Source organism: Anas acuta, chromosome 10 (genome assembly GCF_963932015.1).
Source record: "Anas acuta chromosome 10, bAnaAcu1.1, whole genome shotgun sequence".
Lineage (NCBI taxonomy): Eukaryota > Metazoa > Chordata > Aves > Anseriformes > Anatidae > Anas > Anas acuta.
This window is the reverse complement of record NC_088988.1, coordinates 13826753-13838981: the sequence shown is the minus strand read 5'-3', so window position 1 is coordinate 13838981 and position 12229 is coordinate 13826753. Positions and strand designations below refer to the sequence as shown.

Sequence of the window (12229 nt, the reverse complement as noted above, 5' to 3'; positions counted from 1 at the left end):
TAATATAAATAAATGAATATTAAAGTGTCCAACATGTATTTCTGAATGTAAGGCTTGAACTTTGTAGTAGAAATGTCTTCCATGACAACATTTGTCACGTGCATTAAGTGGCTGATGTTCTGAATTAATTTGCCGAAATACCAGTCTCTTGTAGTTGGAGTTGATCTAGATGCATGATCTGTAAAAGACTGTCAAAAATATTAAATTAAACAGAACAGGGAAATATTATGAAGGCAAAATCAGCATGAGCAAACCTGCTTTAAACTTCTAGTAACTGTTATATGTGTTTTGTGTCTTCTGTTTTTACAGATTTTCTCTTTGCCTCTGGAGTGTTTCGTTATGGCAGCCTCCAGTGAACAATGACATCCTTTGACAAATACAAATGCCAAAAAGCCAAATGAAAACAGTGGCCTTCTTTTCTTTTTACTCCAACACAGTGAAATGGTGCTCTTACAGTTTTCTTATTGACTCTTACTGGAAGAAACAAACTCCTGATTGGACCTTTTTTCCCCAACCCCCTGCCAGTGTTATTATGGATGCTTGACACAGTGACATCATGTAGTAGGCCCTGAAGTGTTGTCATAATTAAGTTGCAATGGTTTTATACACTTCCCCATTTCCCAACAGCTTTCTGTCAGTCCTGCATTCCTTTTCCTGGGGCCTAATTTTCCCATGTTATTGGTTTGCAGATAGGCTTGTGGCCTCTTTTGTTCCAACCACCTATGAAAAACGTCAAAGAGCAGATGATCCGTGCTACTTTCATGCACTTTGCATCATTATTACCACTCCCATCTACTTGGCGCTGCTGGTAGCCTCTCTTCCTTTTGCTCTGATAGGCTTCTTGTTGTGGTCCCCGCTCCAGTCAGCCAGGAGGCCATACATCTACTCCAGACTAGAAGACAAGAGCCATGCCAATGGAGCCACGCTGCTCACTGAATGGAAGGCTGCAGGGAATGGGAAAAGCTTCTGCTTTGGCAGTGCCAATGTTTGCCTGCTGCCAGATTCTCTGGCAAGATTTAATAATGTTTTCAATACACAGGCTAGGGCTAAGGAGATTGGCCGGAGGATCCGAAATGGGGCAAGCAGACCACAGATCAAAATATATATAGATTCTCCTACCAACACGTCCATCAGTGCAGCAAGTTTTAGCAGCTTGGTTTCCCCACAGGGTGGAGATAGCACTAATCGTACTGTTAATGTTGGCATCAAAAGGACAACATCAATGGAGTATAAAGGAGACAACTCTGGCTCGAACAACAGTGAGGACAGCAGAGAAGATAAGGGTGGAAATGGAGAGCCAAATGAAGGAGAGGAAAACACCTGCATCGTCCGCATAAACGGAGAGGATAACGGCCACATGTCAGACATAGAAACAGATACCGTCAATGGGCAGGCTAATGCTAGTGGCCCCGCAGAGCACTCGCTGGAAGGTGACGCAGAGATCTCAAAAACACCTAACCACAAACAGAAGGAAGGAGATTCTGGGAGCTTAGACAGCTACTCGGCCTCAAGAGAGTCATTAGTTAAGGTTCGTGTAGGAGATGGCACAGTGGACCAAAGCACTGTTAACAACAAGCTCCTCTACAAGGCTTCGGTCATGAAGAAGACTTCAGTGCGGAAAAAGAAACATACGGATGAGACCTTTGATCATGAGATCTCTGCTTTCTTCCCTGCCAACTTGGACTTTCTGTGTTTGCAGGAAGTGTTTGACAAAAGAGCTGCAGAGAAATTGAAAGAGCAGCTTCATCACTATTTTGAATACATTGTCTATGATGTTGGGGTCTACAGTTGCCATGCCTGCTGTAGCTTTAAGTTTGTGAACAGTGGTCTCCTTTTTGCCAGCCGCTATCCTGTTATGGATGCTGCCTATCACTGTTACCCTAATGGAAAAGGAACAGACTCCTTGGCTTCCAAGGGAGCCTTGTTTCTCAAGGTAAGAGCCTTTCTTTTTGAACCTGTAAATATTGACAAGTTATAAAATTAAGCTATTCACTATGTCATTTCTGTTAAGAATTCAGAGAAGCAATTTTTGAGTCTATATTAGCTGATCTAACTTTTTTATATATATTTGTGTGTGTGTGTGTGTATATAAATATATATTGGTTTTGTGGCCTAGATAATGTGTTGAAGTGTTGGATGTGCATGAATTAATAAGGAATTTTTGGAGGTAAGACAACTATAATTTTAAGTGCTGAAATGTGAAGTTGTTTACGTGGAATTTTAGTTTCTTTTTACAGAAATCTCATTAATAAAAGGCATACATTCTAAACTTCTTAACACAAGTACAGTACTATGGCCATTACAGTTGGACACCAGCTTATTCAGGCTACATGTTTATAAAGGAATCGAAAGACAATCAAGTCTAAATGCCAGTAAAATAAAACTGAAAGGATTGCAATGAACTGTGTGGCTATTCCTCTCTCTTATTTGCAAAACAATCGCTATGGAGAGATATGAAGAAGAGCAAACAAAAATGCATGGGACACTGGGGAGCACAGAGTTTTTTCCCTTTATTAACACAGTTTACTTAAATTAGCTAATGGTAGTGGGAACAGGAAGCCTGGGGTTACACTTCTGTAAATCACAAACAGCAGAAATACAAGTCTGCATGCAATGATTTGCTTTTCCAAGACTAATAGCTGTTCATGCTGAATTCTCAGGAGAATCTGGCAGTGCTCTTCATGAACTGGAATGTGGGCCCTTTTAATTTGGAATTAACTACAAACAAAAACTTCGTGCAGAGGTCCACATCTGTGGACCCAAACCTACATGGATCTGAAAATCTCCTAGGATACTGGATTTCAGGTTTTTCTGTCACAGCTTTTAGTTAATGAAATGCATTACAAATGGATTTTTTTTTCCTAATGCTAGCAAAATATATCAACTGAAATTTTAGGTATTTTCTAGTGCAAATTGGTCACTAGTCCTCTGAATGAGCTATTATTAACCATTAAAAATATGGACCCTTAATAAGAATCAATAGTGTTTCATACTTGTTTGTAAACAAAGAGAAAATTGATACTGCGTTGCATAAAGAAGCAAATATTAGATCTTGCAGTCTGATAATACTCCAGTATTTCAAATATATTTGGCAAAAACAAAAATTCCATATTTGCATACAGGTTTTTCAAAAAATGCATCTGTATATTCTTATGTGTACTCTTAAGTGTTTATTAACAGCTGGAGTTTATTCTTTCATCATAAAGTGCTGTTTGCAAAAAAATGAACATGCATATTGTTCAACATAAAAATTACCAGGGTCACAAAGACTGCCCTTCAGCATATGCGTATATTAGGGACTAAGAGATTAAAAACAATCTGCTTTCAACTGCCTATTGCTGAGTCATTGATTTGTTACCTTGCTAGGAACACAGCAATGTCTCCATTTCTCTTGCAGAAAATTAAACCTCCTTTCAAATTTCCACTGGGATGATGAACTTAATTATGGATTCAAGTTGTTAAATAATGTTACAGTTGAGCAGGGAATAGGGACCAATTAATATGAAGATTCAAAGATGACTACATTCTTTTAAATATTACAGAACTCTGGCCCAACTAAAAGACCCTTTTACCTCACATCTGTGTCATTCTGACATACTGCATGTTATACCTAAAATGTTTTTAATTTGAAGTCTACTTTGATAATGAAATGACTTTGTCCCGCTTCTGCATTAAGTGGTCAATGCTCAGTTCTTTCTTAGACCAAAAAAGTGTGGGAATGATCTATTTAATTTGAGCACTGAAACAAAATAGGTTTGAAGGTTGATTACTTAATTAGTAACTGCATGCGTGTGGAGTCCTGTGACAAAAGCTATAGTAAGTAAAAAGCCTGGTGTGGTTTTGAAGTCATTGAGAATCAATTTGTTCACTTCAGAATTCTTCAGGTCTTATGCTGGAGTAGCAGCAAGTAACAAAGCGTACAGTAACTGGTTAGAAGGGGTCTTTCTAGCCAATTTGAACGGCACAGTACTACTTACATCTTAATTAGTACTTATATCTCTGGTTTTACATCATTTCTTTTACTGATTGAGGGCAGCTCTTGTTTTACTTTCTGTGCATACGACATAATCCAATCTGACGTTAGAGTTTATCTCCGCATGATTTCAAAGACAGCAATAATACACCCTTGCAGAAGTGTCCTCCTAACGGCCTCGCATCCAGTGCTGCCGTGGACTTAGGAAGAAAGTGTCTCTGTCCTGTGCAAATTCTTTTTAAGTTTATGACTCCTGTGAAAAGCACAGTGCTCCTATTTTTGGAGTTGGAAACATGTCGCTTAAGTTTTGTTTTTGAAGTTTGCTTTAGAAGCTTGTTCCCCTTGCATAGATTCCATCTCTGAGTAAAGGGCCAATAGCTTTCCATGCCGTTAAAAAAAAAAAAGTAAAAAAAAAAAAGTGTGAAAAGCAAGTGAAGGGAGAAGACTTGCAAATTCTAACAATACAGATAAAATCACTGTAGTTTCACTCACTGGGAGGATGAAGCCTTTATTGAAATCTTTCAGATCCATGGGGAAGACCCAATATCCAAATGCCGAGGAACATTTGGAGAAGGAAATCAGTTCTCATTCAAAGAGCACTATTTGTCTCCTTGCTACAAACTTAACTATTGAGATAAACTGAAGGTCTCAGAACTAAACCTTTAATGCAAGTTAAATTATTTGGAATCAAAAGGCAAAACTGTTCTGGGGGAGTTGTGTCACATGACAGATCCCTGCTGTCAGGGTGAAGCATTTCATGCATTTTGTTTTTGTTTCTGTTTAAAGTGAATTGGAAATTTTCTATTGCCTCTTTCCTCCACTGCCTTCACCATCTAGATTGTAAAGTTCAGGTGGAGATTTGGAAGGATTTGAAAGATTTGCTTAGTTACACAGAATTATTTTACCTGAGAGACTTAGACAGCTCAAGGGTTATTATTAGTAGCTATAACAATAATCAGCTCTTACATACAGCTTTTCATTTGTGTGTCTCAAAGTGCATAATAAAGGAAGGTCAACATCTGCTTAATAGAAGGAGAAACTAGAGCACAAGAAGGTAATGGGATTTGATTGTGGTTTTAACACCTGGGGTGTCACAGCTAAAGAAAGAAGATGTAAGTAAATTATAGGGACTTTTAACACAGCCTCATGCTACCTAAGCTACCTGGAGACCTGTGCAAAGGAATTTGGCTAGTCTTGGTCTGTTTTCTTCCTGAAGTTGTCTGCCACAAAAGGTGCTGCTGCTGGCATTTTGCTGACAAAGATCACAGGCAATTCTCATCTGGATAGGCTGGTGCTTTCCAGCTCAGGATGAAGGCATGAGGATGAGAGTTGTGAGAAGCTATTGTGTAAGTCCGTTTTCTGCATTAGTGGAGAACTAATTTACATTCAGCACTTCGATCTCTTCAAACTCTAGCAGTGTTTTTGTGTCCAGTGTAATAGGCCCTCATTGGGACATAAGAGAGACGCAGTCACGGAAAAAAATAGTGCATAGGGAGGGGGGAAATGTCACCTGCATCTAAGTGACAATTTCTTGTCTGAAGTGTTAAACCACTGTTCTTTGCTGCTGGTAAGGACTCAGAGGAGAAGTTAGCAAATATATAAATCAGACGATCCATTTTCATACTTTGACAGTCAGAACCCTTGGGAGACTCTGCCGTGACTCTGTGTTCTGGTGTTGCATTTCACATTAATTTAAAATGCCTAAGAAAAGAACCCTTGAGTCTGCTTTGTAGGTTTTATATCTCTGTTGTCTCTTATTGCTGCTCTGCTCCAGATAGAGGAGGAAAGTGTAACTGACACAGGTGCTATCCTGTGCTGGTGATTCTAGCTAATAAGCTAGCTTGCATGTACTTGTACATAACACGATGCAGTTTTCTCAGGTGTTCTGCAGCTGTTGGTTTGACAAGTACATAATTTCAATTCATAGTATTTTTAATGAATTTAAAGGGAGTTAAAAAATGCAAGTCCCTTGCAGAAACTGGATTATAATACTGCAGGCAAATCAATTTTAAAAGTTACCAGTGAGGGCACCAGTTTGTAAATTACTAGAAGGCTTCAAAAATCATTCATCTTTAGATATAGGGGTATTAGTATATATCAATATGCTTAGTTGTACTGTTTTTCTTTTTTTTTTTTTTGTTTTCTGTTCAAATTTTGGACACTAGTGTAGTAAAACCAGAAAACTCACCCTTAACTTGACCTGATGAGTTCCTGAGTTGGAGAGTCTGTCCAGCTCTGTTGGCAAATTATGCCCTTCTAGCCTTAAAATGTAATAGCTATAACTGTAATGTGAACCTAAGCCAACAAGATATGTAAATGCAAAGTTAGGGTAGGGAGGTCAATGAAAGAGGTACTCTCAAACTGGTTATTTACTGAGCAGAGCTTTTGGAGTGGTTTTCTTCCCACTGAGACTGGGAGAAGTGGAATTACACTGAATCAATGCTATTCTTCGTAGTGTTCTTGGTAGTAGGCTTCTACTCTTTGGCATCTTCTAAGAGAGATACTTTCAGCAAAAATAAGAATTCTTGTTTAAAACGCAGTATTTGAACATAAAGCAAAAGCAAAACCACAGTCTGATGTGGGTAGTTTGAACGGATAATACTACTCTAACACAAAGACTGTAGGAATTAAAAAGAAAAAATTATAAGTCTTGTGGGTTTTGCTAAATTTCTGAAAGAACCTGTGTTTAATTAGCATTAATTCCTAAGCTTATTAACAGATTTACTTTTCAAATTCTCTGAAAATTAATGCTGTTCTCAGGAAGTACAGTAATTGTGCAGAGAACATGTTATTATTCATTGTTTTAAAGGAAACCTAGCAACCTTTGCTTTAAGTGCAAACCTAACCTTGTTCTCAGAAGAGCTGGAGTGGTTGTAACAGATGGTATAAGAGCACTAGCTCCAACTGCAAAACTGCTTCCAAGCAGTTTCTACTTATTTGCTACTCTCTGAGTGTCTGCTTTTTATGATAAAATGAGGGTCCCCTGAATTACCTTCTCTCATTCTTTTTTGTATTACAGATGCAGTTAAATTTTGCTTGGGTAATTTAAGCTGTCTTTATGGCTGAGAATGAAGGGGTAACTTACGCTATGCAGTTGGACAACATATTGGGAACCTTTTTTACCTAAGGATTACAGAGAAAAGCAGAATGGCTGCTTTCTGAGGCCAGTAAGAGATTTCAGACTCTTTTCCTTGATCAGTTGTCCCGTACCTACGTTATCCCAAAATGTTAAAAGAAACGTCTAGTGCTGCTCATGATTTTGTTTAGATAACTCTAAAGCTGTCCTGTTTAACTCAGGAGGGTAACCTAAACATTTTCCACATGTTCAGTTTCTGCTTTAAAATGTTAATGTAAGAATTGGACAGAGTCCAGTAAACTGGCTGAGGCTTTTTTCTTTTTTTTTTTTTTTAAAGGACAACCCTACCCATGAAACTTTACCATGTTTACTTCACCTTGATATAATTGAAGTTATTAATCCCAACCTTTTTCTCCTTCATTAGTGGGACACATTACAACTGTTGTGGAGGATGAAATACAGGACTGAGATCAAATTGTGGGCTTTATCCTTTTCAGAAAACAGAGAGCCCTTCATTCATGGCACCAATTTACAGTCAAACACTTTCCCTCACATATAAACTTAATGAAGCTTTCCCAAATAACTAATTCTCTGAGCTCATGAAGCAGCAGTCGTTGTCACATGGTAGGTGCAGAGAAATAGAATTCTGAAAAAATCACATGCTATTGTGGCTAAAAAGAATCGCATAGCACCAAAAAGAATTTTGTGCTGATCTCTAACATTTAAAACTTTCAAATTTTATTTAATATGCTTAGATTAAATTACTAATTTATTACAAATATATTAACTAATGCCTCTTCTTTAGCAGCTGTTACATATCCCTGTACTAGCATAAGATGCCTGTTTTTAAAATGGGTCTAACCAAAAAACTGCTACAAAGAAATCAATGTACAGGAATAAAATAAATCGTTCTTGGAAGTTACCTCTACTCTAAATCATCTGTGTGAGACAGGAATGTTTGAACTGTGTGAGTCACAGCAAGTCTTTGGCATCATCTCTTACCAGGAACAGGAATTAGCACTTGGGTACACAGTTTGATTGGTTCTTCCATTAGTTTCTTGGTGCTGACTCTCCCGCTAGCCTTGGAAAACAGATAAAATGGAGGGGGGAAAAAAAAGTCCATGAGGAATTGATAAAATTTCAGACTACAGAAAAGTTGAAAGAGAGAATCTGTATCGTACATTTGTTTCTTTTCTTGTCCTTCACTGTTATTGTCTTCTCATTGTACTAAAGTAGACAGGATGTCTACATGATACTCTCCTAGTGCTTGAAATAGGGAGGAGGTACAAACTGTGTGCTGTTACCAGGATCTGAGAGCATCAAAGCCGGTGCAAACCATGAGCGTGTGGAGATACCGCTAGTGGGGTGTCATGCAGCTCTTTGTCTTGTGCTCACGGATTTTGAGCTCCCTTGAACTTCATCGGCTACACAAAGCAGGATGAGTATTTCTGTGGGAGCAAGATGCTACCACTTCTCCTGTCACCCTGTCTATGTACCTTGCTCCTATTGTCTGTCTGGAATGTTTTATTTCAAAGACAAACAGTAACTCCAGCCCTTTGCTGAGATGATGTTCTTTGCAAATGCAATCCTCATGCTTTTGTTTTTAGGGAAAGGGCCTTTTTGTTGTTGTTTTTCTTCCCCACAGAGCGTGCAGGTGTGCTTTTCAGCTTGGCTAGTTTTCCTTCATAGTGTAATCATTAGCTTGGTTCTTGTCATGAAAATTTGTTTGCCACGGAGCTATATTGTACTTCGGATGCATACCTTCTTCAAAGAGTAATGCAGGCACCACTACAACTCGTATTTACTCCAGTGACAAAACTGACACCTTAATGATAATTAATCTGATGAAATGAATGGTTTGACTCATTTACAGTCTAAGATGTAATTAAGCCATAATGGTGGAAGTTACAACTATTCTGTGTAATATCCCATCTCCCTGAAGGATTCTTAATGTTACATTGAGATTATTTACCTTCCCCAGCTTTGGGTTTATTGCCTGCATGCAGACTGTGGGGTGATGAATTCTGTGGAGCTCCTTCTTCAGGAGTATGACAAAATTTTATCTCTTTTCTGGTTTGCACACCTGGATTTCCTTCCCACGGAAGAGAAGGCAATGGCATATCCTTTGAACTTGTGTGTATTTGAACACTTCGTACTAGAGAGTGCACATTTCAGTTGAGAAATTGTCTACCTTGCTTAGGATTTTTTTAGAATAGCTACCTCCAGGCAATAAGAAGCTTCTACAAAATACCACTAAAGATTAAATTTTCCTCTTAATAATCTTTTTGTTTCTGTCTACACATTATTGGTCAGTTGGTTTGATTCTTTAACTGAGTGTCATTTGTTATGAATGGCACAGCCCAAATTTTTAAACATAATAGAATGTTTCTTTCCAAGTAGTTGATTTTCTAACATAACAAAGGACAGACTTGAAGCTGTTTATTGAGGTGGTATTGAAATACCCCTGGTATTTAGGCAGTATTTCTGGTTTTTTGTTTATGTATCTATTGATGCTTTTCTTGAGATCCAGATAGAACAGAACTGTTTTGCACTACTGGGACAAATGTGTGTAAATATAAACTGTTAAAGACAAGATATTTGTCATGTTTACAGCTTTGTATACTTACTGTACTGGAGTATGATAAACATGTGATGTGCAAGATTTTCCAGTTAGCTCTGAAAATTCCCATGATAGCAAGTAATGTGATTGAATTTAAAGTTATTTCTTTCACTCTAGCTGTAAAATTTCAACTCTTGCTACTTGTGAATTTTTTTACTTGTCAACAGGAATCTTTCCACTGTAGCCCTGTTGGCTTGATTTCTTTCATGCTCATTGTTTATTATCTGATACGCGTCTAACTGTACTACTTAGTCTGTATTGGACAAGCTTTTGATACACAATTTAGCACTGTATAGCCTAATGCCAGCATGGTATTTCCAATATATTCTAGTAATGTTCTGGGACATAAGGTGAGAAGGAATCTTTTAAAAGAAAGTACCTGATGTCAGTCTCCTGTGCTTGAAAATAAAAAATTGGAGCTGTCAGTTTTGCACTTACTAAATTCACAGGTAGGTGATGAATGTAAATATGTAGTGGTAGCAACTGCCATTTTGATTTCCAAGCAAAAATCGCTTGAGCAAACTTTCCTCTTTATAAAAAAAGCTTTTTTTTTTTTTTTATCTCCAACAAGCTTCCCTTCTCCCCCAACACATAACAAAATGTAGATGTTTAATGTTGTAGCAGGGATCAGAATGCTCTCCTAGCTTTTACTTTTCCAGATGTTTGACTAGTTTGATTACTTAACCTTTGCAAATGTACTAAGAGTTGGAATATATTTTGCATATTTCAGCATAATAATGAAAAAAGTAACTTTGTTTCTATCAACTTAGAATTATATAACAGGGACACTTTGTGAAACAACAAGTTATGTTCTCTCCACTGTAATTTTACCTCTAGATAACATACGACTTTTTCCTCATGCCATGATTATTCTATTTTACAAGATTGGGAACTTATATTTGGATACCGCTTTTCTACGTCTACAGAAATTTTTAGTAAAGTGGTCCGTAATACATGTAAGACTTCAGAATGCAGTATCTGAAGGAACTTCCCTATAAAAGTAATTCAATGGCTGTTATTGATTCACAGAGCTAATAGACCATCTGAAATGAACATAAGTCAGGCTTATGATGAAGCCTGGCTTATTTACCTACATACATTTATGTGATTACATTACTTACATGCGTCACTTACATTAAGTGATTGTCCCCCTGTACTCGGCTCTGGTGAGGCCGCACCTTGAGTACAGTTTTGGGCCCCTCGCTAAAAGAAGGACATGGAGGTGCTTGAGCAAGTCCAGAGAAGGGCGACGAAGCTGGTGAGGGGTCTGGAGAACAAGTCCTACGAGGAGCGGCTGAGCTGGGCTTGTTCAGCCTGGAGAAGAGCAGGCTCAGGTGAAACCTTATCGCTCTTTATAAGTGCATTAAAGGAGGCTGTAGCGAGGTGGGGGTTGGTCTGTTCTCCCACGTGCCTGGTGACAGGATGAGGGGGAACAGGTTAAAGTTGCGCCAGGGGTGTTTTACGTTGAATATTAGGAAGAACTCCTTTACTGAGAGGGTTGTGAGGCATTGGAATGGGCTGCCCAGGGAAGTGGTGGAGTCACCATTCCTGGAGGTCTTTAAAAGATGTTTAGATGTTGAACTTAGTGTTATGGTTTAGTGGAGGACTTGTTAGTGTTAGGTCAGAGGTTGGACTTGATGATCTTGAGGTCTCTTCCAACCTAGACAATTCTGTGATTTTCTGGATAAATGTGAATTTAAATGTTTTTTTTTTCTGTTCTAAGCAGCAAGAAGTACATTTTACTTGTGAAGTGCTCACTTGGTTTGGTGGAAGTGGAACCTTTCTGCCAAGATCCACGTTGCAGGCTGAAATGAACATTCCGAGTTCTCTTCCTGCAGCAGTGCCACTAAACTGGTCAGGCTCAGTCACCACAGTGTAATATAGCCTTGAAAATGGAACAGTCTAAAAGTAGCTACAGTATTTGACCACACAAAGGAACGTTTCTGTGCAGAATTACAGGGCTTGTAATATTTGGGAGGTCAAGTAGTTTTCCTCTCTGCACATCCCATAGTTCTTTTCCATCTGTGAAATACCAAATTAGACTGAATAATCAGATTTATTTTTTTTTTAATATACTAGTGCTTTTCTGTAGCTGGAAAATACACCAAGAGGCTGGAAGGATATTTATTTTCTCTCTTAGTAGTTGTCACAGTTTGTATTTATTTTCTCTCCTAGTAGTTGTCACGTATATGACAGAAATCAAAAAAGTTGGAGGAAACGTGAACTCTGGGAGATGATCTGCTTTGGATGTACTTCCATGCTGGCACTTTCCAAAGAAATTCCGATTATGTTAATGTCTTCGGCTCTTGCTTTGGGCTTCTTCCTTTTTTGGGAGCTATGGGGGCACTATCCCACTGTAGTGGCAACCTGGGGTGGCATTTGTTGTGCAGCACATAGCAGCAGTCAGTGTTTCCTCTAGGCCACTTCTTGTCATTCTTTGAGAGCTAGAGATCCCAAGTCCATTACAGTACAGATATGTGCATGCAGGGACAGTATGATAAATATTTATTTCTGATTAATGGGTGTGAGTGTGATCCTATGTATAAATTAGTTTATGAGG

General features: G+C 38.3%; 2 protein-coding genes across 4 annotated transcripts in view; one reads left to right on the top strand and one right to left on the bottom strand.

Moving 5' to 3' along the window:
- Window positions 1-12229, top strand: part of SMPD3 (sphingomyelin phosphodiesterase 3) — a 120759-nt gene that overhangs the window by 82994 nt on the left and 25536 nt on the right. For all 3 annotated transcript variants that reach the window (XM_068693475.1, XM_068693476.1, XM_068693477.1), the window contains one exon: window positions 310-1933. In XM_068693475.1, coding sequence (XP_068549576.1) covers window positions 596-1933 — 1338 coding nt within the window. In that variant the 5' untranslated portion in view covers window positions 310-595. The remainder of the gene's footprint in view (window positions 1-309; window positions 1934-12229) is intronic.
- The window catches only part of PRMT7 (protein arginine methyltransferase 7), a 65767-nt gene continuing 56028 nt past the window's right edge, over window positions 2491-12229 (bottom strand). Inside the window, exon 25 of the transcript XR_011099904.1 lies at window positions 2491-8130. The gene's annotated coding sequence lies outside the window, so the exon portion shown is untranslated. The remainder of the gene's footprint in view (window positions 8131-12229) is intronic.